The sequence below is a fragment of the Drosophila innubila genome (assembly GCF_004354385.1).
Source record: "Drosophila innubila isolate TH190305 chromosome 2R unlocalized genomic scaffold, UK_Dinn_1.0 1_C_2R, whole genome shotgun sequence".
Classification (NCBI taxonomy): Eukaryota; Metazoa; Arthropoda; class Insecta; order Diptera; family Drosophilidae; genus Drosophila; species Drosophila innubila.
Genome location: NW_022995374.1, coordinates 4,011,226 through 4,034,408, shown reverse-complemented (window position 1 = coordinate 4,034,408; position 23,183 = coordinate 4,011,226). Strand labels below are relative to the sequence as shown.

Here is a 23,183-nt window from a genome sequence, read left to right as displayed (position 1 = left end):
TTGGGCGCCGTGGCAACACTGCAGTAGAATTAATTTTTTTCCGCAAGATGATGGACTTGCAGTCCAACGACGACATCGATTTGGAAGATGGAGAGGTACATTAGTAATACGTATTAATTGAGTATACCTATACATGATTCCGTTGTCCATTACAGCTGTCAGCAAGTGGTGACGATGAGATCTATACGCCGCTGCAACGGCCGGCGCCCACAAGCACAACTACAACTGCAACAACAACCACAAGTAAACCTGCTGCAATGGTCGCCGATAGCGTTGAGAGTCCGCTTGCAACATGCCACCAGATACAGAGCGCCCTGGATGATGAGTCACAGTCCAACAGCGAGTCCTCGTCGGGTGAATCCTCTGAGGAGGGTTGCATTAAAAAGCTGCGCACCGACGCCGCCTCCACAGCCGGCAGTCATAAAAAGCGTCGCAGGCGCATCAAGCGCACCGTTATGATCCGGGTACCACCGCCCACAGACGCCGAATCGAATCGGGCACGCTTCAAGAAATACAATGTGTGGACGGCCGCACTGCAGGAGGATGCACTGAGCGAAAATATGCGTGGTTGCGATGTAACGCGCAGCAGCAGCGATCGCAATGTGGAAAACTATGATTTCCCCCAAAAGTATCTAATGAACGGAGAGAACACGTTAAAGCGTCGTCTGTCGAATTCCTCGGACGAGGGAGCTTCACATCCAGCCAATAAAAGAGGACGCCAGTGCTTCCGCCTTGCCATGGACTGTGAAAGGGAAAGGTTTCCGATTAAAAGCCGCATTGGTCAACGTTCGCGTTCACGTCGTGGAAACTCATCTACCAGCGGATCGTCGGACAACTCGAGTGAACCGCGACATATACTCGACTTAAAAGATACGGGCGGACGTGATCCGTCCGATGTGGCCAGGGAAATGGCCAACAAACTCTACGAGGAGAAGGACGAACTTTTAGGTCAGTGCTCAACTGCTTTAAAAATGGTTGAAACTTATTTAAAATTGTAATTTGCAGTGCGAGTTGTTAAGGTTCTTGGTTTGGATGTGCCTTTGGAACTATATAAGGAAACTCAACGCATTGAAGCCGACGGTGGCATGATGATCAAAGTAACTAAATACTTAACATTATTTACAGACTATATATTGATATTAATGTTTATATTCGATGACAGAATGGCAGACGCCGACGTACGCCAGGCGGTGTATTTCTATTTCTGCTGAAGCACCACGATAATATAACGCCAGCGCAACAAAAGTCAATTTTTACTGAGGAGCGTCAGAATGACAACAAATCCCGTAAGCAGATTGAATCATTGATACGTGATCGTAAGGTGGAGGAACTCAAGAAATGTCTGAGCGAAAAGAGCACCGAATTGCCTTTACTAATTACACGCAAGGAGCACTATATGCAAGGCGCTGAGTCCATTGATCAAAATCAACCTGGCAGCTGTAAGTAATTTCCATTTAAAGTGTATTTAATAAAAGTTATCATGCTTTTTGGTTATTCAACAGTATCCAATCCGCCGCCTTCGCCTGTTGGCCAGGAACAGAGCAGCCCCGAATATAAGACACACGAAATAAACATTAATCTCGTTGATAGCACCGATCTACCCTCAACATCAAAAGCAGCTTTGACCTCGGGCCTTAAGCAGATGATTAGCTATGATGATGATATTTTGGATGTTAATTGCGGTGAAATGGACCTTTTCTAAGCAAACGAACGCAAAGCGTTTTCAATGCGGGCGGGGTCAGTCATATGTTTATATTAAAAAAATATATAATATATTTGTGGCGATAATTTTTACATCCCCCTAGCTAGACCCATGTACATCTAAATAAATGAATAGCGGTTAAGATTTTTTAGTAAGTTTTAATTTTTTAATATATTATTATGTATACAAAAGCCAAATGTTTGTCTTTTCGAATATGCTGCCAAAAACAGAGCGCCATAACCACTGTTGCCAACTTTATATTATAGGTATATTTGGCAATTTTCAGAGTTCGTTGGGTATAAAAATTTGAAAATTGCTATTAGCTGGAAATTTGGCTATTTTAATATATATTCAGCTAAGTTTTTCTATTAATATTTTTGGTAAAACTGTGCAAATCTGCCTACAATAACAAATTTAAATGGATTCTAGACAGAAACAGCTGTTGTTTCCCCTAAAAACTTGCCAGCACTGGCCATAACATCGAAAGTGTAATCGGTCAGCTATCGGAATTGCGACACTATCGTTATTGGGGCAATAAACATATGCAAGCAGATGATTTCTAAATTTCTAATATTAATTGTTGCAACGTAGCGAAAAGGTAAATACATATTAACAACTATATATATGTGTGTACATTTGTATAAATATATATATATATATGTGTGTGTAGCTAGCGTAAAAATAAAGCGTTGGCAATAGGGCAAAGTTCTGTTAATAAATGTAAACAACAATGACGACAACCTGTGAATTTCAAAACAAAGTCGAAATTAGTGCAAAAACATATAATTACGCGTTATTCGAAGATGTGCACCTGGCATTGCCACCACCAACAACACCACCAGGTGACAATCAAGGTGAAACGCTTTATACGCGCGGGCATTTCACGTATTTTCATTACGGCTGCGATGGCACCTTGGATACGGGTTGGGGCTGTGGCTATCGCACACTGCAAACGGCCGTATCATGGATTATAAATAGGCGCAGTGGCAACCAAGCTGTGCCCTCCATTCGCGAGATTCAGCGCATGCTGGTCACCATTGGTGACAAATTGCCGCAATTTGTTGATTCACGCGATTGGATTGGCACACTGGAGGAGTTCTATGTGATTGACCTTATGTTTGAGCTGCCCTGCAAAATAGTCCATGTACAGCAGCTGAACTCTGAACAGGTGATTGACCAAATACGTCGTTATTTCGTTGAGTATGCCGGATTTATAGCCATGGGCGGAATGAGCGACTTGGCCTCAAAGGGCATTGCGGGCATACATCAGAGTCCAACTGCTGGCGTCTCTCTGCTGATTGTGGTGAGTCATTTAAAGTTGACAGCAACTTGTCATCAATTCTAATTCTCTATGCTTTCCCAGGATCCGCACTTCTCTGGCGTGCCCAGCTCCAAGCAACAATTGATTCAAAAAGGCTACGTTCGTTGGATGCACATCAACGAGTTCCAAGAGAGCGCCTACAATCTCTGCTTTATTTTGCAGCAGTAGAAACTATAGTTAAATTTAACAGAGCTGCCCACATTTCATTTAATTCCGTGTCATAGAAGCAGTAGAATTTTTATTAACTTTATCAAAACTGCCTAATTCAAAGTAATTACACTAGACAGCAACTATTATTTTCAATACATTTAATAATTTATATTATAAAAATAACTTTATGTACATAACAGAACTGCACACATTTAACTTTATTCTAATATCAATATAAATATTATCATAAAATGTTAAAATATATTGCATATCTGTGCACATTTTGGTGGCAAAAATCGCTAAAATGTTAACACTTATCAATGGAATTCATGAAATAGATTGTTTCTAGTTATGTTACCTTCTGTTTTTTTTTGTTATATTTTAGCTCGCTATGGATCGACTCTATTGATACCAGTGATAAGCACACACATTCAAGCAGTTATTCCATGGCGATGTCGCTGATAAGTCGGCGACACTGAACGGTTTCCAATCGACAAGGGAATTCACAGCCACTGCCAAACCATAAAAGACAACACACAACATATAGATAACAATTAACGGGCTAAAACGATAACAAGGCTAAAAGGGCAAAGAATACTTTTGGCCAACTTGAGGCATGGATTTGTTGCAGCGTGCATTGTTTACCGCCTTTAGTGCACTGACGATCTTCTTGGCGCTGGTTAAACTCAGTCTGGGCTATTGGAAACGTCGTGGAATTCTGCACGAGAAGCCGAAATTCCTCTGGGGCAACATCAAAGGCGTTGTGGGTGGCAAGCGTCATCTGCAGGAGGCACTGCAGTCCATCTATGAAAGCTACAAGGGACGTGCTCCATTCATTGGTTGCTATGCGCTGATTAAACCCTTCATAATGGTGCTGGATCTGGAGCTGGTGCGTCAGATACTCGTCAGCGATGCGGGCTATTTCACCAGCCGTGGTCTCTATCACAATGTGAGCGATGAGCCGCTGTCGGAGAATCTGTTGCAGTTGGATGGCCACAAGTGGCGTAAGATTCATGCCAAGATTGTGACTGTGTTCACGTCCAGCAACCTGCAGAAGCTGCTGCCACGTTTGCTGCACGTCTCCGGCAGCTTTCAGAGCCGGATCGGGCAGAAGAAGCTGCAGAATCTGAATGTTAGCCAACTGGTGGATAGCTACAACATTGAGGTGATTGCCTCACTGGCCTATGGCCTCAACGGCGAGCAGTCCGAGTTCCGCGAGATGTCGCACAGTTACTGGAGCAACTTTAGTCTGTGGCGTGCCTATTTGGCCCTGGAATTTCCACTGCTGGCTCGTCTGTTGCAGCACAAGAGCTATGACCAGCTGGCCACGGATTACTTCTACAATCTCGTGCAGGCACAGCTCTATCAGCAGCGTCAGAGAGATCGACAGCCCTTGCAGAACTTTCTGCAGCTATTTGCCGCCACGGATGAAGCGTTGAGTGACGCACAGATCGCAGCACAGGCCTTTGGATTCATTCTGTCGGGATTGGCGCCCTTGAATGCCACCTTGGGCTACTGTCTGTATGAGCTTGCACTGCATCCGGAGCTGCAGGAGCGCGTCAGAGCAGAGATTCAACAGACGCTGCAGCAACATCGTGGAATAGTAACGACAGAATGCTTAAAGGAACTAAAGTACACGAAGCAAGTATTAAATGGTGAGTGATTTGAAGAATTCAAGGACTTTAAGTATATATTATACCCGTTACGTAAAAAATAAGTAAAAGGGTATATTATGTTCGTTGGAATGTATGTAACAGCGAGTAGAAGGCATCTCCGACCCTATAAAGGATATTGTCGCTATAGCTATGTGTGTCTGTCCGTCTATCTGTCCGCCCGTCCGTCCATCTGTAGGAACAAAAGCATCTCAGAGACTATAAGAGCAGATCAAGCCACCACACCCACAGTTTTTAAGATTATACGGTTTTTATGGCAATTAACGCCATCTATTAATATTATCTATTATCCCACTTAATCGCAGCAAGATCGAACAAGTAGAACGGCAGTTATAGCTAACCAAAGTAATTAATAATTAAGCCAATATAAGCGCCCAAAAGTATGCAGTAGTTTTTATTAGGTAGTAATTTCTATAAAGTACTTTTATAAATACTGAAATGAGTAACAGGTATTCTATGGTCGCAATCTCGACTGTATATAGCCTTTTCGACTAGTTTTTAATTGAATTTCTCTCTATGATAGAAACGCTTCGTCTGCACACACCGTATCCCTTCCTGCTGCGACGCGCCACCAAGGAATTCGAGTTGGTCAAGTCGATATTTGTGATTGCCAGAGGCAACAATGTTATCATCCCAACGGCAGCAATTCACCGTGATCCGGACATCTATCCGGATCCTCTGCGCTTTGATCCCGATCGCTTTGAGGCTGCAGCTGTGCAAAAGCGTCCTCCAATGTCCTTTCTGCCATTTGGCGAAGGACTTCGCGGTTGCATCGCCATGCAGCTGGCGGAGCAACAGCTTCTGGTTGGCCTGGTGGCATTGTTGCAGCATCATAGATATGCACCTTGTGCCGAGACACAGATTCCCCTACAGTATGACAATGGGAAGCTTTTACTGATGCCAAAAACGGACATTCAACTGAGCGTTGAGTGTGTGAAAAGCTAGAGAAGATTGTCTCATTTGTTTATACATATATGTTTTCTTTGATGTTTTTGTGTTTTTATATTTGTGTATGCACTCCGGTTATTTTATAAGGCGTAGGCTTGTGTGATAATGCTGACAGATACCTTCAATTCTTAGCTGTAAGTTTGTGGTTAAAAGACCTGCACCAGAAACAAACGAATGAACAAATAATAAATACCTAATTGTTATATATTGCAATTTATTTTAATAGTAGCGTTTTCTTTGTATGTTTAAACTTTAGATTGCGCGCCAATAAAAACCACGTTGATCGAACGGTCTACAGTCTTGTGGCGGTAGGGCGATTTAACGCAAATTCGAGCATATAACTATCGGTAGTATCGAATAATAATCTCAACTATCGATATCGTTATATGTGCATTATTCAACACTGTCTCTCTATCGGCAAACAGAAGCAAAAACAAAGCCGAGCGAGTCGGACGTGCGACAATCGGTGCGCGGGATTTTAAGTTTAATTGTTAAATAATTAAATGCTATTTGATAACACATTGCCCCGTCATGTCGAAACTCCCGCGCCTCAGTAATTCTTCGTTAGTGTTACAAAAAGAATTGCTTTGATTTGCACAACATTCGTATGTGTGAGTGTTAGCGGTAACTGCACTTCTTCCAGTTCGGTTGTTTTTTGTCTACACGAAGTGTCTCTATGTGCGTCCAATTGAATTAAATAACGAATTTGCGAAGCATCTTTGACAGGAGCAGCATTGAAATCGAAATGGAAAAATAACTGTTAAACGAGGGCGGCAACAGCGACAGCAACTTTTTGTAACTGTTGTTTAGCAAAATAGAAAAAGGAAGAGAAAAGATATGAGTGCTTAAAGTGTGAGCTGAAATTGCCAAAAGTGTGTATTTAAATTTTAAGTGAATAATTTAGTGCAACGTACTCACACACACGCATGTTAGTTTATCGTCTGTCTGTGTTTTCGTGTGATTGTGTGTGTGGTGTCTACAACAAGAATAACAAACCCAACAATAACAACAACAACTGTGCAAGGATCAACGACAACGCCGCCGTCGCTGTCGTCGTCAGGGTAGTTTGTTTGAACAAAGCCAAAGCCTAACATCCATACACAGAGGAACCCAGAGACTGTGGGCTGAGGGCAAGAGGCGAGAGCTCTCTTCTCTTTTGTGCGCTTTTGCCGCCTGGAATGCGCTGCAGCCCAACAAGAACAACAGGAACAAGAGCAGCAGAAACAACTACAGCGGGCGACCGTGACGAGCACACATACTCACTCGCACACACACATATACACAAATTCAAACTCACACCGTTACCGGTGGCACGGGGAGGAAACGCTGTTTAATTGCTTGCAGGAGGCAGCAGCCATCAAACAAACGAGTGCACTTGGATTGTGAATCTGTTCCCGTTCCCATTCCCATTCGCGTTTCCATTCCCATTCAGATGTGAATGCATTTTGGGCAAATAGATTCACGATTTAACCGATGACGCCGCTTGAAAGTTTGAATGCATTTCATGTAAGTATCCTTTAAGTGTGTGTGCTTTCAGCTTTTGTTGTTACCGCCCTTCTATATGCGCCTTCTCGCTCTCTCTTGTTATATCTCTCTCGAGTGTGCTAATTATGAAAATGATTTGGAAAATGTAATTAGGTTGAGTGCTGACCTGGGAGCAGACAACAAATGAAGCTAACAACAAGTATGCTCAACACACAGCTTCCAATTCTCATGCACACACACAGACACACACACACAAACACATACTCGTATACAGATGCAAGCTTAAGCAGGCAGAGACGAAAGTATTCCAAGGCCTTCCAGTGCCAATTCCAGTCAGTATGAAACTCCTTTCAATGCCAGCCAGCAGCAGCAACAACAACAACTACAACATCAGAAGCAGCAGCAGCAGCAAAAGAAACAACAACAGCAGCAATTGTATGCTCCCTTTTTGAAGTTGTCGCGCTATTTGCGCAAGTGCAGGGACTCCATGTGCTAGATATGAGTGCGTGTCGTGACACGAAAATTGCGTGCGTGCTCGCTTCAAGTTTTCTATATTTAAATAAAGTTCATAACTCCTATTATATATGGCATTTATAGAATAAATTATGTGTACATGTTTTGTGCTGTGCTTTGTCCTAATTTCCAGCTTGTTAGTGCATAGAAAATCAATTTTTCGTGACTTTAAACTTTGGGGCCCGCTCATCTCTGTTTGTCCTCTGTCTGCTTTGTGCCCCTTCTTCGTTCCCCTCTTGTCTTGTTTATTTTTCCCCCAGTTCTAATAATGTGCACACTTTTTGAGCTTAAATATTTTGCATTATGTGTGGGCTACTTAAATATTTTTGCAGGAAAGCAAAAACATAATAAAAACAACAATCAAAGATAATCAGCATCCAAAAAGGGTCATTGACTTTCTATATTTATGCTATCAAATTTAGATCCATATCAAAGCAACTTTTCTAGGTTTTGAACATTTTTTTGTTACCTTTTTTGGGGGTAACATTTAAAAATATGTTAAGTTTATATATATAAATATATTAAATGGGGTAGTTTATTTTGGGTGCTCAACAACGGGTTTTTGTTATGTCTCCATTTTGCAGTGGAAATTGCTGCGTGTGTCGTAATCAGAGCAGGAATCGGAGCAGCACACATTGTCAGTGTGTGTGTGTGTGTGTAGCTATAGCTGTAAATGTTGTTTAATTAGAATTTCATTTTGTTGTAAAAATGCCGTTCTCTTCTATTATTATTGTTGTTGTTGTTGTCGTTGTCGCTTTTCCTTATCGGCAAGCTCAACACGTTTGTTTGAAATTTCATGTGTCATTTTCTTTGCATACCTTTCAAACGACTTTGCTACGGGGTTATGAGGGTAGCACTGATAAGAGCCCCCGTCACTTAAATGCCATATCGTATATAGACTCTCTAGAGAATAGTAGTAGTACTGATATACTAGAATTTCTCCAACAAATAACTTGACTAGCTTGTTTTTGTAATATTTTTTTAAATAATTACTATTTTATTTATGATTTGCATTTTTTTCGAGTCTAAATCTTGTACAATTCTTATTAAGGAATTTATGCAATTGTATGACAGTTTGTTTAATGTTTATTATAGGACATACTGTACTATTTACTTGGTATTGTAGTTTTCCCAGACTTGGCAGTCAGTTTCAAGTTCTATTTGAATTCTATGTATGTAGTTTTATATGCACATGATATGCATGGAATGCTCAGGTATACATATATGTACTTAGATATGTATGTGCATGTATCTTCAGTGCTTATCAGATACTTTTTTGGCCGCATCCAGCAAGTGTGTAACCTAATCCGAAAAGGTATTCAGCTGCCTCTGCACCTGTTCAACCGTTTAAGATACACTCGGACAGCTGCCGGCATCAAAATAGCTTGGGTTTCTGCTGGTTATGGTATAGGATGGGATGGTCTGGTATACTATGATATTGTGGTATGCTTATGGCCTGTGCCCCTTTCGGCAGTATCAACAAACAAAGAAAACTGCACAGAATTTTATATTTTTGAAGAAAGAAAAGAAATAAAAGTTAACAATTTATTTACTGTCTATTTTAAAATGCAGCAACAGCAACAATTGTTCTTCTGAGCTAAGCTACAACGATTGCAAATCAAACAACAACAGTGGCTACATTTATGTAAATGTGTGTGTGTATGCAACTTTTGCTGTTTGCTTTGCTAACGTTTTTCTAGCCTCTTGCTTTGAGCCGTGTAATTTTTAATTATACTTTGGGCAATAGAAGACAGTGTCTACAAAACGTATACAAACAAATCTACATGCAAACATACAACAACGAGTAGAGAAATATATATACATATATATGTATATGAATATAATGGCCGATAGTCTGGCCGAGCCTGTTTGCTGTTTGGTGTTTGCATACGCCAACGCATTGTATATAGTTGTTAGTGTTGTAGCCGTTGTTGCTGTTGTTGCTGTTGCTGTTGTTATTGTTATTGTTGATAAACAGCTGGAGGAGACTGGGAAGTTTTTTGAGAGTCTCCGAGACTCTTGAAAGTTATAAACTGGCCTCTTTGAGTAACTGCATGAATGAATGCATTTGTTTTGCATCTTGTTCATTCGTTCAATGTTCGCTGTTGTTGTTGTTGCTGTTGTTGTTGCCGTCTGGCACCCACTCGTATTCGATTTCGTTTTCGTTGCTCTGGCTCCAGATGCATGGGTGTAAATTTTGAATGTATGAATGAATTCATGAATATACATACAAATACACACACACCACACGCACACTCATGCATATTAAAGGAGAGGCGTGTGTCCATATGCTACTTATATACATCACACACACACACATACATCAATATCATGCATAATATATAAAGTTAAAGTTTTGTTGCCCACGCGTCATTTGCTAAGCGCTCTCAAGCTTTGCTAATCTCTTTCTCCCTCTCCCTCTCTCCCTCCACCATCTGCTTCTCCTGCTTCAACAAGCTTTTCTCCATCGCCTCTCGGCCCTAATGAGCATCGTGTTTAATTTAACTATCGCCTTTTGCGTGTCGACGTCTCAAACGAGCAACAAAAAAAAAACCAACCAAAGCTCATTAAAAAACTTTTCATTTTGTCGCACGCCCAGCGAAAATGTCAAAAGTTGATCGCACCATAATGTACTTTTCCAAGAGTTCTTTAGCGCATTGAATAAAATATATTTTCGAATTCAAAAAGTGCCTATAGAATATGATTCAGATCGATATAAAGTGTTTTTAACTAAGCAAAGTAGCAGGAAGCGAAAAGGAGCAATTATGTAATGAAATTTTAACTAAATAAATAAATAAGTTACAGGATGATACAAATTTAAACCGTTAACCGAAACTAAGCGTTTCATTTGTAGTATCGGATCTGAGACCCTAACCGAAATAAATTCTCTGTCCAGAACCGAATACCGAAACGCTTATACCGGTACGCTTAAAGAGTTGACCAACTTCAAACTGTCATAACTAGATCAAAACTGAACCGATTTTCAAGCGGAATGTCATTTTGATCATGATTTGGCCTCTAAATTGATTCTGCATTTAAATTTTTATCATCTAGAAATTTTGATATTTTTTCGACACTAAGCCATTTATTATCCAATTTTCCATACATACCCCTTGACATTATTTCAAAAACTTTGATCTCTCATAACTTCATCAAAAGTTAGCCGATTTTCAAGCGGAATGTCATTTTGATCATGATTTGGTCTGTAAATTGATTCTGCATTTAAATTTTTATCATCTAGAAATTTTGATATTTTTTCGATACTAAGCCATTTATTATCCAATTTTCCATACATACCCCTTGACATTTTTTCAAAAACTTTGATCTCTCATAACTTAATCAAAAGTTAGCCGATTTTCAAGCGGAATGTCATTTTGATCATGATTTGGCCTCTTAATTGATTCTGCATTTAAATTTTTTCATCTAGAAATTTTGATATTTTTCGACACTAAGCCATTTATTATCCAATTTTCCATACATACCCGTTGACATTATTTCAAAAACTTTGATCTCTCATAACTTCATCAAAAGTTAGCCGATTTTCAAGCGGAATGTCATTTTGATTATGATTTGGCCTCTTAATTGATTCTGCATTTAAATTTTTATCATCTAGAAATTTTGATATTTTTTCGACACTAAGCCATTTATTATCCAATTTTCCATACATACCCCTTGACATTATTTCAAAAACTTTGATCTCTCATAACTTCATCAAAAGTTAGCCGATTTTCAAGCGGAATGTCATTTTGATCATGATTTGGCCTCTTAATTGATTCTGCATTTAAATTTTTATCATCTAGAAATTTTGATATTTTTTCGATACTAAGCCATTTATTATCCAATTTTCCATACATACCCCTTGACATTATTTCAAAAACTTTGATCTCTCATAACTTCATCAAAAGTTAGCCGATTTTCAAGCGGAATGTCATTTTGATCATGATTTGGCCTCTAAATTGATTCTGCATTTACATTTTTATCATCTAAAAATTTTGATATTTTTTCGATACTAAGCCATTTATTATCCAATTTTCCATACATACCCCTTGACATTATTTCAAAAATTTTGATCTCTCATAACTTCATCAAAAGTTAGCCGATTTTCAAGCGGAATGTCATTTTGATCATGATTTGGCCTCTAAATTGATTCTGCATTTAAATTTTTATCATCTAGATTAAAGGCCATCTGTCATCCAATTTTCTATACGTTCAAAACATTTTTTTAGCTCTAGGTCTATAACACTACATCTTAACATTTTCAAATAATTCAAAATTGATTTGATGTATCGTTACGTACCGGTACTGATATCGGAACAGAAAGAAAAAAACTGAAATAGAACCTTTTACCGAAATAGTTATTTCGGTTTTATTCTTTGATAAAAATTAATAATTGTTATATAAGATTTGCATTTTTAGTTATTTTTATACAATTATTGTAGTTAATAATAATTTATTTGAGAAAGTATAGTAGGAGTTAAAAAAAAGTACAACTTAGCTGTGCGCAGAGTATTGAAATCCTTGCTTTAATTTCTGAATGAAAAATGTTGTAAAATAATGTAATTAATCCCAGAGCTTTGACCAATTAAGCCCAGCGTCGGCACTTGAATTAATTATTTGTTATGCCAGAAAATTAGTGAATTCTCTTTATGGGGGTTTTGGTTTCTTACTCTTCTCCCGGTTCTTGGCAACAATCTGCATGCGAGCCATTAATCGACTTGAGCTGCAGAGCTTTTAAGCCAAATGAGTGGAGACAAAGTAAACAGAACAGTGAAAATTGACATGTGCTGACTACAAAGTTGCCATTACTATGTAAACAAAAAATAATATAAATACATACACTAACACACATTGGTATTTAAACACATGTGTGTACTTTTGTATACATTAAGAAAAGAAATCTGTGTGTTGGGCCAAGCAGAATGCGGCTTAGAAAAGCGACAGAGCGAGCCGGCAAAACGGCGACTGAAAATAACAAACAAGTAAATAGAAGTAAGAAAAATGAAAAAAAGAAAAATAAAATAACAACATGTGCCGGCTAACGGTACTTTTGTTTATCATTAATAAGTGTTGTCTGTGGCGCCGAATAAGAGAACACCCTGTACAATATGCATGGCTTTGCAAAAATCTTTACAATATATTGTACTATACATAGTTTCAATTCCCAAGAATTTCTCTTGTTGCATAAAATTGACGTAAAAGATTCTAAGGGTTACAAATTTGTAGACAAATGGTGGAAAGTTTGGTAGTTGTTGAATGGGTTTTAATTAGCATTCGTTTACAGCTCGCCAATGAGTGAATTGTGAATAGTCTAATGAATAATGTTCATCCTAACGCTAATGTCTGCTTAACGTATTCCGTATTCATCAAAGTGCCGCACATTTTGACCCATAGTGAGTACTCGTTTCAGCAATCAGTCTATCAACCTACATAGATGTCGAGTCTCACATACTTGTAGATGATGAAGTACGTTCAACTTTAAACGAGAACTCGTTGGTTGCTCTAGTTTTATGAAGGGAAGAATATATTTAGGTAATTTTTAAGTTTGTTTTGAAATATTTCCTTGTTGTGAATTCCTTATAAAGTATCCCCTCATCTTTAGGAAATTTATATTGTCATTTACAATTTATAATTCATAATATTCAAGATATAAAATGATTTCCAAGTAAAAATTAGAATTAAATTATTTCTGTACTTATTTAGCCTCAAATTTTCTCATTTATCTTTATAATTTTCTATTGGACTTGATTATTAAACATTCTAATTTCGTCTATCCTTTAATTTTGCCACCATCAGGATAGTTATTTATATCCAAAATAACATGAATATAACAATTAGGTTGATCGCTTTTTTTTTTTACTGTGTTTCGAGTACTTTTTCATTATTCATTTAGTACTTAAGTATTATCAACTGCAATGCTTTTAGTTGTGCTTTTCTTCTCTTTAATTAAGTATTCGTTTAATGGCTGAAGACAGCTTTTTAAGACTTTGTTGTGCAGAGCTTTAACAACTTAATTAATATGTATTCTGTGTAATATAAATAAGATGTATGTATGTTATGTGTTTACATACTTTCCACTCATGTTTTAGTCATGTATTCAATGTTTAATCATCTAATTTTATACCCGATTAAGCTGTTGGGCGTTAATGTGCCGAAAGTTTATTTCTAGAGGCAACCAAAACACATATATACAAATATAAAAACTCTTTTTTTTTGGGGGGTGGAGGGCGGGGAGATTGTTTACATATTGTGGGCGTTGCCATTGCGAAATTTGTGTTGTGTTCTACTTTTGGCTGTTGGTTGTTGGCGTTGCGAGTTGTTATTGTTGTTGTTGCCTCCCGGTTCATGCAGCGCTTTGCTTATGTTAACTTTTCGATCGATAATCGATTGCAACATTTGCGCCAAAAAGAACTCGTGTTGACATCCAACTAGAGATTAGATAACGAATCGCTTACCATGTGTATTTCACTCGCCGCTTATCAATTGACATGGCCGGCAAGAGATAAGGCTAAAGCACCAAGAAGTGGCAGTAGTTGAAGTATTTATTAGAAGCGTTGTGTTTTGCAATTTGTGCTAAATGATTTTGCGTCGATTTGTTTTGGATTTCTCTAATGAGCTGCGAAAAAATTTAATTTTCACAACATAAATATTTTACGCAGCATTGCTCAACACTGCCTATAGGTGATAGAGTGTTTGTGTGTTTGTGTGTGTGCCATTTCGTTTATCCAATTGCTAAATGGTATTTATAGAAATTTGGGTTAATGACGTAGAGCTGAGAGAGCAAACACAGATGCCACAACGCCACTCTCAACTTGAAAACGCAGTCCAATAGATGCATAGATACAGATCCATTGCCAGCAGATACACGCATGTGCTCATCACATAGATTTCATATAAAACATTCATAAAATACAAAAACAACAAAAAAAAAAACAAAACGAACTTTAGATTATCATCATCTTTGTCTGATGAGTTCTTTTCGCTTTTAAAAATGCATTTTCTAAAAAGAAAACACATTCGTTGTCAGCGCTTTCCCACCAGCAACAACGTTGACAACCTACGCCCCAGCCCTGATCAAACCAATGGATCAACCTATGGATCAAAGAGGGGGCGATGGAAGAGGGAGGCGGAAGGCGGGCGTTGTCTCATTGTTGACCACAGCTGTGTGGAGTGTTGTTAAGAGTGTTGTGTTGTGCTGTGCTGTGTTGTGCGGTGAAAGTGTAAAGTCATGATGCGCGTCGTACAATTTGCCATCCGTATATCGTTTACCTTGTGGCTGCAACCTTAGTCTCCGTTTCCATTTCCATTTCCATTTCCATCTTCATCTTCATCTCGGTCTTAGCCATAAGTCCATAAATCTGCTGCAGCTAAAACACCAAGAAGTAATGTCGAAACAGGCTGTAAACATGTTTATTTAACTGAATGCCTTAGCACTTGAAGGGGACTTCAGATGGAATACAATCATATTCTTAGATATTTATATGCCCGTCTAATGGTCTCTGTTGAAGCGGGAAATAGCATAGCATTTACGTTAGAATGTCAATTTTTTGTAATGAGTGGAATTCAAGTTTTTCTAGTTTTTCCCTACGCTCCGAATATAAAAGTGGCTCCAATTACCGATTACCATAAAGCTCAACGAACGATTTGCAACTGCTAAAAAAAATTTTTGTTAAAGCAGGAATCACAAACAATAGATATGAGTTTTCAAAGGGATGAACATGAAAATACACATGTATACTGTTTTTAAATGGGATATTCTGGGAGAGTAATGCATTTTCTTAAATAAATTTGTTAAAGATCTTATTTTATATTTGAATAAAATTTAATTTACGATCAAAGGGTATAATAAAAATTAAATATAAGTGCCAACGTTAGTTTTCTCAACGGATATTGTATATTAATTACTATTTAATAAATATTTTAATTAAATTTGTAATGAAAGTCAATTTATTTTTTTGATATACTAACCTCTGTTAATAACATCGCCTGTTAACAGACATTTAACAGACGTGTTGGATGATTACTTAGCAGTTAAATAAATATTTATCGTTTACCCAAGAATTATCCACACTTACTCATATCCGCAGTAGCTTTTCCATATGAAAATGGATTTTCTAGTAAAGTCTGGTCATGTGTTGCCCTGGCACGATGTCGATAACATTTCAACTTTGGCTCGCATTTACGCATAATTACAGACAGTACACACTGTGCGTGTGCACACATCTTTGGTCGCAATTAGGAATTCTCACTGGGAGCCCTTGAATAAAGTTGACGAAGGGGGAATATCACGAATGCTGGCTGGCAGACTGACAGACCGACAGACAGACGGACAGCAAGGCAGACGAACTCTGTCAAGTCACTTCCTGTAATAGAAACCAAAGCTGAACGTGCAGCATGCAACTAAAACATAAACGTGTACACAAATCTATTTGCCGTATCAGACACAGACAAAGATACAGATACAGACACAGCCCTTGCCTTGACGCTGCAACAGCTTCCGCTGCAACAGATGCAAATCTCAGGGCGCCGTTGAAAACCGCACAGACGACAATCAGATCAGATGAGATGTGAACCGAACTGAACTGAACAGACAGAAGGCAAAAGCAACAACAGCAACAACAGCATCTACTGATCAAACGTAAATAGGGCGGAAAATTATGCGTACCACATACATAGTTGAAATTAAAACGCATTCACAAACGACAAAATAACAATGACAACAACAACCGGCAGATACAACAACCAACTTGACATTTGTGATGCGGGTTCTCCTTTCGTCTGCTCCGTCTCATTGTTTTTGGCAGGCAGCTTTACTTTAAATGGTTTCCCAAACATTCGCCGCTTGCGAAATTGTCGTTTTCCTGTTTGAGAGTTTTATGCACGATTTGGTAATTTGCTGGCTACTGGCCGAGAATCTGGGTCTGCTCTCCTCTGCTCCTCTGCTCCTCTGCTCCGCTAAACGGCATTCACAGTAGATCACATCACGTTTTTCAGCGTGACCTCATGACGTGCCATTGCCGGATGAGTCTCAAGACTGAGACCGACTCACCGACTGGTCTTGCAATTACCTCAAACCCGTTGTTGTTTTTGTTTTTGTTGTTGCTGCTATTCCCGGTGCGCATCTTTGGCCTTTGACAACCCCAAAGATACTGCACCTAATAACTAAACCCTTAACCCTAATCCCTTATCCCTATGCCCCTCTGTGCTCAATTCACAGCTGCAATCTTTGCCACTTCAATCCAATTTTGCTGAGCTATTTCTTGTGGTTAAGCATTTAAATTCATTTCTATTAACTTGCTTCCGCTGGAAGTTCAACAAAAGATAAGTAAACAGATAGAAGTAGCAAAAGTTTGAGTACAATAGGAACAAAAAAATCTAGAAAAAAAAATCATAATTAAGTAATCAAAAAATCCAAAGTGTTGTCGAATAAAATGATAAAATAATAATAATTAATATTTTTTAATGTCTTTGTCCTGACTCACTGACCGATCATTGCATAGCCTAAACCATAAGATGTAGGAGGCTGAAATTTTTACACAACAGCTAAGATTATCTTGAATGTATTTTGTGTAGTTAGTGGTTCTTAATTTTTAGCCTACCTGATTGTACTGTTTTTGAATAAAATAATAAAATAATAATAATTAATATTTTTAATGTCTTACATCTATATATATAAAACCCTTTGTCCTGACTCACTGACCGATCATTGCTTAGCCTAAACCATAAAATCTAGGAGGCTGAAATTTTTACACAACATATCTAAAACTATTTTGTATTTTTTTTTTGTGTAGATAGTGGCTCTTAATTTTTACCCTACCTAAGAAATTTTATACATAATATGCATAATTATTTATTAGGGACAAGATCTTGTTCTTGAGCAGTTTTGCTTATGGTTCAATAAAAGCAGTTCTTAGATTGTAAAATCCCAAAAACTTATTTCCGCGCTGACGGAAATTGCAAACCTACTCGCAACAACAGCAGCTAAAATAACAACAACATCAACAGCTACAACACCAAGAACAAGAACAACAACAACAACAACAACAACAACAACAACAACAACAACAACAACAACAACAACAACAACAACAACAACAACAACAACAACAACAACAACAACAACAACAACCACAACAAGAACAACAACAATGCCGCCATTACGGCTGCTTGGTGGCAACAACTTTATCTTGAGAGGTCATTTACACTGGCCAGAGACGCGCTGGCAGCTCTTTCAGTTGCGCGTTTTCTTCAACTTGTTCTTGATGCTTTTCTCTGCACTTTTCCTAACACACACAAGCACACACAGAGACAGACAGACTGACAGAAATGCATAGAAACGTACTCTCAGATACATAGATACGAAGCGTGGCCAGGCAATCAGCTTTTGTTGTGTTGGCACTCTTTCAAACGTTGTCGTTGTTGTTGTAGTTGTTGTTGTTGTCGCGCTTTTTGTTATAAGTATTTATCATTTGTGCATTGTGCATTGTGTCGCTCTCCTCGCGCCTGAGCACTTGTATCTTTTGTGAGTGTGTATCTGTGTATCTATGTATCTTGTTTGTAATTGCCGCGCTCAGAACTCGCGATGACAGTCGCTGTCAGTGTCATAATCAGCGGCGACACTTTAACTTTTGCCTCAACTCTCTTAAACTTTGCACAGCCTGAAGACTGACCATTAAAATTGAGCAAGCTTTCGAATGTCACATTGTATCTGCAGGCCTTTCTTCAGTTAACTTCAGACTGAACAGAAATTATATTTTCTGACACGTAAATGGGTCAACTATTGCACTTCCTAACCAATACCAAATGTGTATCCGATTAATTGATTGGCTAATGGCATTATTTATATGCTCATAACTCATAAAACTTCAAAACAAGACAGCAGTTGCAACTTCCTGTATACTGTGACTTTGGACACATACGCTTGACATATCAATTATCAATTAACAATTAACAATTGCATTAGGGCAATTAGCCTGGTATAATTAAAGTGTCTTCGAGCACTTGTCGAACACGCACACAACATATAAATCAAAGCTCTGATATTATTATTTGGGTCACATTACATTGCATTGCATTGCATTGCTTTCATTTTCCGTTCAGTGATCCCGCCGCACACATGAGAAAAATGCGTTTAAAACCTCATGCCATATATGAAACTGTGAACACATATATGCATGTATTTCTCTATGCCACAATTTTTATATTGCGCCTACGCGTTGCCCAAAAACCACATGCCTCCATCACCCGCCCCAATCTCTCTTTCCCTACTCAAAAAAAAAAAAAGCAAAAGCTTATTAATAAGCATAATTAAGCATAATTTTTTGTTTTGAAATACGCGCTAGTTTTCATTATATTATTTACGAGCACATTATTACATCGCCCAAGACAAATTTCGAAAATTTATGTTGTGCCTTGCAAAGGGAAATGTATGTGGAACTCTTATGAATGGAACTCACATATGGTATATAGGTTTTATATATACACATATCGCGTCGGATGTGTGACGGTTCTCGCTGTGAATGAATCATCTTCAAGACGCTGATTAGAACGGAGTTCACATTGGGGGATGTTGCGCTATATATTATAAAAGATAAATCTATCTATTAAAAAGGTTTTTTACAAAAAAATAGCGTTCCTCTGTTGTATATTCATTTTTTAAAATTTATATTTGTCGAATTAGAGCTTGTAACTTATTAGTTTGTTACAGTATTATATATTTTTTATTAATAAATACATTTAAATTTCTTTAACTAAAAATATTTAAACTGATCTTGTACTAAAAATAGTTATAGTTCTAAATTTTAAATCTTAATATATTTTATTAAACAAAATTTTTTTTCTCTTACAGTTGCTGCCGAAACTCCACATTGAACTGAATCGAACGCGAACCGAATAAAATGTCGATTAAACGTAAAAATAATAATAAGCTAAAGAAAAAAGAAATTTTCATCGTTTTGCAATCCATCGAGAAGTGAATTTACAAACCCAAATCAATTAGAAAAGAACGTGTAAGCAGATAACGAAAACGAATACGAATATTCGAATCGATTGCATTGATATTGAATTAGTTGGAAGAAGAATCCCGGAATCAGACACTTACGGAAATGGATCTCAGTCTAGAACGCGACAGCTCTGCGCTGGGCAGTCTGTTTCAACAGATTATCAATGACATGAAGGTAAGCTATCGATTTATCGTATATTGCAATAGCTATGCAAATGATCCTTAGGTGATATCTGATTAATGCACGTTCAACTTACCGGAAAAAACATAATTTAAATGGAATAGAGAAGGGAGAAAACCAACAATTGAGTTTCCTCACGAACTGCGGCTGCTTTTCTTTCCGATTTGACTCTGTTTTTCCAGTTAAAACATGAAATTGAAAGTTTTGTTCTGTTTAATTTCAACGAATTGAATCGGACACGTGTCAGAAAACCGTGTAATGTGCAATCGATGTAATGAACCAAGATTTCTTACCAAACACTTGCCAGTTGTGTTCATTTTCTGTGCCACAATTCTTGAACCCTATCAAATAACAACGAAAACATAAATCAGAAAAACCTTTTTGTCAAACGAGAAAGCAAAGAAAATACTCATTACTCTCCATATGTTGCCTTTGTCTTAATTGGAGTGTGTCAAGAACTTTCATGCTGGGTCTTGGGTTTAAATATTCTCTTTGTGTAAACAAAAACCAGCAAAAATAATTAATGCCAAGGTCAAATAAGAGTCATAAGTTATGTGTAAACAAAGCAAAAAGCCGAGCACCGAGTTTTAGATAAACAATCGTATATTGGAAATATTTACGCTTTCAAACTAATGAGAAAGATACATATGTGGTAATAGACACAGATACTTAGTATTTATATATCTAATTCAAGGCGTATACATAAATATTTCAGCGATTCTTAATTGATTTTGTTTCTTTGTGTGTAGCAAAAAAACAAATAAATGCCAAAAATTTTTCTAATTAATCTGCGCGAAACGGAACATTTCAATTCAATAAAAAAGATACGTTCGCTTTTATCATTAATTGCTTTTAATACCCTGTAGCTGAAGTTAAGAGATACACGCGCTGAACATGTCTAGTTGATGAATTATCAAACTTCTCCTTTCGTATTTTTTTTTGCGGACAGATCGAAATTTAGAAGTTTTCTTGTTATAAAAATTTGGTAACAAAAATTGCAATAGAGAGAGATAAAAATAATATTGTTTAGCTGTTGATAACAATGTACAGGGTATATCCATGGTCTGACATCAGACTAGCTTATTTTATTACGATGCTGGCCTCTAGATACATGCTCGTCCATATGTATTTATGTATCTCATTGCAGTCAATCAATAATTTATAGCAATCATGACGCCATTCGTGTCGACTACTTTCATACATAAATGTATCTATTATACAGAACTTAATAGCAATTTCAATTAACGTTATCAAAGTAAATATGCTGTTAATATATACTATATTGTAGATACAGGCTGTACTTGAGGGGAAAAGTGACCTTTTAAGTTTTCAGCCATTTGGCAATTAAAAGTTTTCGATTTCTGTTGCTATTTATGGCCAACAATCATGACTGTTTAATGCCTTGGCGCTTGTTTGTCTTTGGGCCAACTCTATGCCTCATGTTGACTTAAGCTCTGTTGTCAGGCTAATCCTCAAAGCAGAGCTCTCTTGCCGAGTCTAATTTATGGCTCTAGATACTAATGCCTATGTAGATGTATTTCTATTTTGGTTGCCACAACAACAACAACGACAACACTTTGTTGCATAGCTAGAAAGTTAACAAGAATTTACATGTGCCACATTTACTGGGCTGTTGAAATGAAATTCTTTGGCACGTTTGCAGACCTTGTAGCCCATTTCCATGTTCATTTCCGACTTGCTGCCCCGTCGACAGGTGTTGAACATTTTGGGATGCCTTGCAGCTTGAAACAGAGGCAAAACTCCAGTGGCTGAAGATAAAAGTACGCCGCTGTTGCTATTTATAATGCCATCATGACAGCACTCTTTTATGTGGCCTATGAACGACCCGGTGCGCACCTTGGGATCACACTGAGAGCAAGACAAAGATACAGATACAGATGCGAGGGTGGACTGATAAGTCAATGGCCTAAGTGGGAAGACGCAACTTGTTGGCATGAAGATACATTTACTTATCTGTTTCATATTATAAATTGAAGAAATGATTTCTGGAATAATTCCTTGTATAACAAATTTGTTTTTCTAAAACTTAACTCTTTGTATTGCATGCTCTCCGATTTTGAAACGGAATATTTTTTTTAAATAGATAATTTCAATTACAAAAAAACAATTCTTTTAAGTTTTTAAAATTTTTTGATAAATTTTTTTGTCATTTTTTATTCAATATACTCCTGAGCTTATATTATAAAATTTTTATCGTATTGATAAAATTAAAAATACAAAGCGTAGAAGTTAATTAATGAAGTAACTAATTTTTCTAAAATAAATAAAAAAATTTAGTTATGAAATTTGCAACATAAAATTTTAAGCGCTATTCAATTTCAAAAAATCACAAAATTTGTGAAAAATGCGATTATATAGTGTGAAAAACATATTAATATAGAACCAAAAGATAGGAATTAAATAATATGCGTGTTTTAGATACATATAAAATCAAAACGTTGCAGATTTTTATTTTAAGATCTGAGAAATATAAGTAAAATCGGGTTAAGACTTCAGCAAAAGACTTCAGTAAACTGAAAAATTTTAATTGTTTCATCCAAAAAATTATAATTTGCTTTATAAAAGTTGCGTTTCCTACTTATGCCTATGACTTATCAGCCTACCCTCGTAGATATAGACACACTCTAAGGCTGAGGCAGCTGTCAGGCTATCTTGGATGCGGGCGGTTGCACTTTGTATTTATGAAATTTGGAAATGTGCGCTCTTGCCACGCAATTGTGCAGAAGTTCGTTGTTCATTGTTGATTGTTCGGTTTTCGTTGTTGGTTGTTGCTTGTAGGTTGTTGCTGGTGTTGTTTGGCCTGAGTGCGAATTAGAGCAGAAAACATGCCTTGAAGCATGTGCATCATCTGTGGAACAGTCTCATGTGTCTGGCTCTCATTCTATGTACATATATATTTCTCTCGGTGTATGCTGCGCTTTGTTACTTGGCAATTGGCATTGCCGTCTGGGCATCATTTTACTTGTTTAAGATTAGTCTTTAAGGTTGAGAGCTCGAGCTCGAGAAATGCCAATGTAAATGTCAGCAAGGTGTTTTTTTTTCTTCTTATTTCTGTGGCGTATCTAACAGATGCAAATGGTGAGCGAACTCTTAGAAAACTTTACATTTTTCAAGTTACTAAAATTAGTTGCTTTGTTTTAATTGGTTCGCTGAGTTTTGTCTGCCTGCTGCTTTGGCTTTTATGTATGTAC

The 23,183-nt window shown here is 37.5% G+C and overlaps 4 protein-coding genes across 10 annotated transcripts in view; all 4 read left to right on the top strand.

The window, feature by feature from the left end:
- Positions 1–11: 11 nt before the first annotated feature.
- Positions 12–1,853, top strand: LOC117782871 (phosphorylated adapter RNA export protein). The gene is made up of 5 exons (XM_034619958.1): positions 12–95; positions 156–948; positions 1,006–1,097; positions 1,163–1,439; positions 1,503–1,853. Exons 1-5 carry the CDS (start codon positions 48–50, stop codon positions 1,700–1,702), a joined length of 1,410 nt encoding a protein of 469 aa, XP_034475849.1. The 5' UTR covers positions 12–47; the 3' UTR covers positions 1,703–1,853.
- A 360-nt stretch (positions 1,854–2,213) lies between these two features.
- Positions 2,214–5,999, top strand: LOC117782870 (probable cytochrome P450 6u1). Its single transcript, XM_034619957.1, has 3 exons — positions 2,214–2,300; positions 3,559–4,828; positions 5,370–5,999. Exons 2-3 carry the CDS (start codon positions 3,790–3,792, stop codon positions 5,789–5,791), a joined length of 1,461 nt encoding a protein of 486 aa, XP_034475848.1. The 5' UTR covers positions 2,214–2,300; positions 3,559–3,789; the 3' UTR covers positions 5,792–5,999.
- Positions 2,224–3,210, top strand: LOC117782884 (probable Ufm1-specific protease 1). The gene is made up of 3 exons (XM_034619979.1): positions 2,224–2,300; positions 2,373–3,005; positions 3,066–3,210. The coding sequence occupies exons 2-3, from the start codon at positions 2,433–2,435 to the stop codon at positions 3,189–3,191; spliced, it is 699 nt and encodes a 232-aa protein (XP_034475870.1). The 5' UTR covers positions 2,224–2,300; positions 2,373–2,432; the 3' UTR covers positions 3,192–3,210.
- A 220-nt stretch (positions 6,000–6,219) lies between the features above and the next one.
- The window catches only part of LOC117782854 (myb-like protein I), a 51,561-nt gene continuing 34,597 nt past the window's right edge, over positions 6,220–23,183 (top strand). For all 7 annotated transcript variants that reach the window (XM_034619917.1, XM_034619915.1, XM_034619913.1 and 4 more), the window contains exons 1-2: positions 6,220–7,300; positions 19,638–19,965. In XM_034619917.1, coding sequence (XP_034475808.1) covers positions 19,894–19,965 — 72 coding nt within the window. In that variant the 5' untranslated portion in view covers positions 6,220–7,300; positions 19,638–19,893. The remainder of the gene's footprint in view (positions 7,301–19,637; positions 19,966–23,183) is intronic.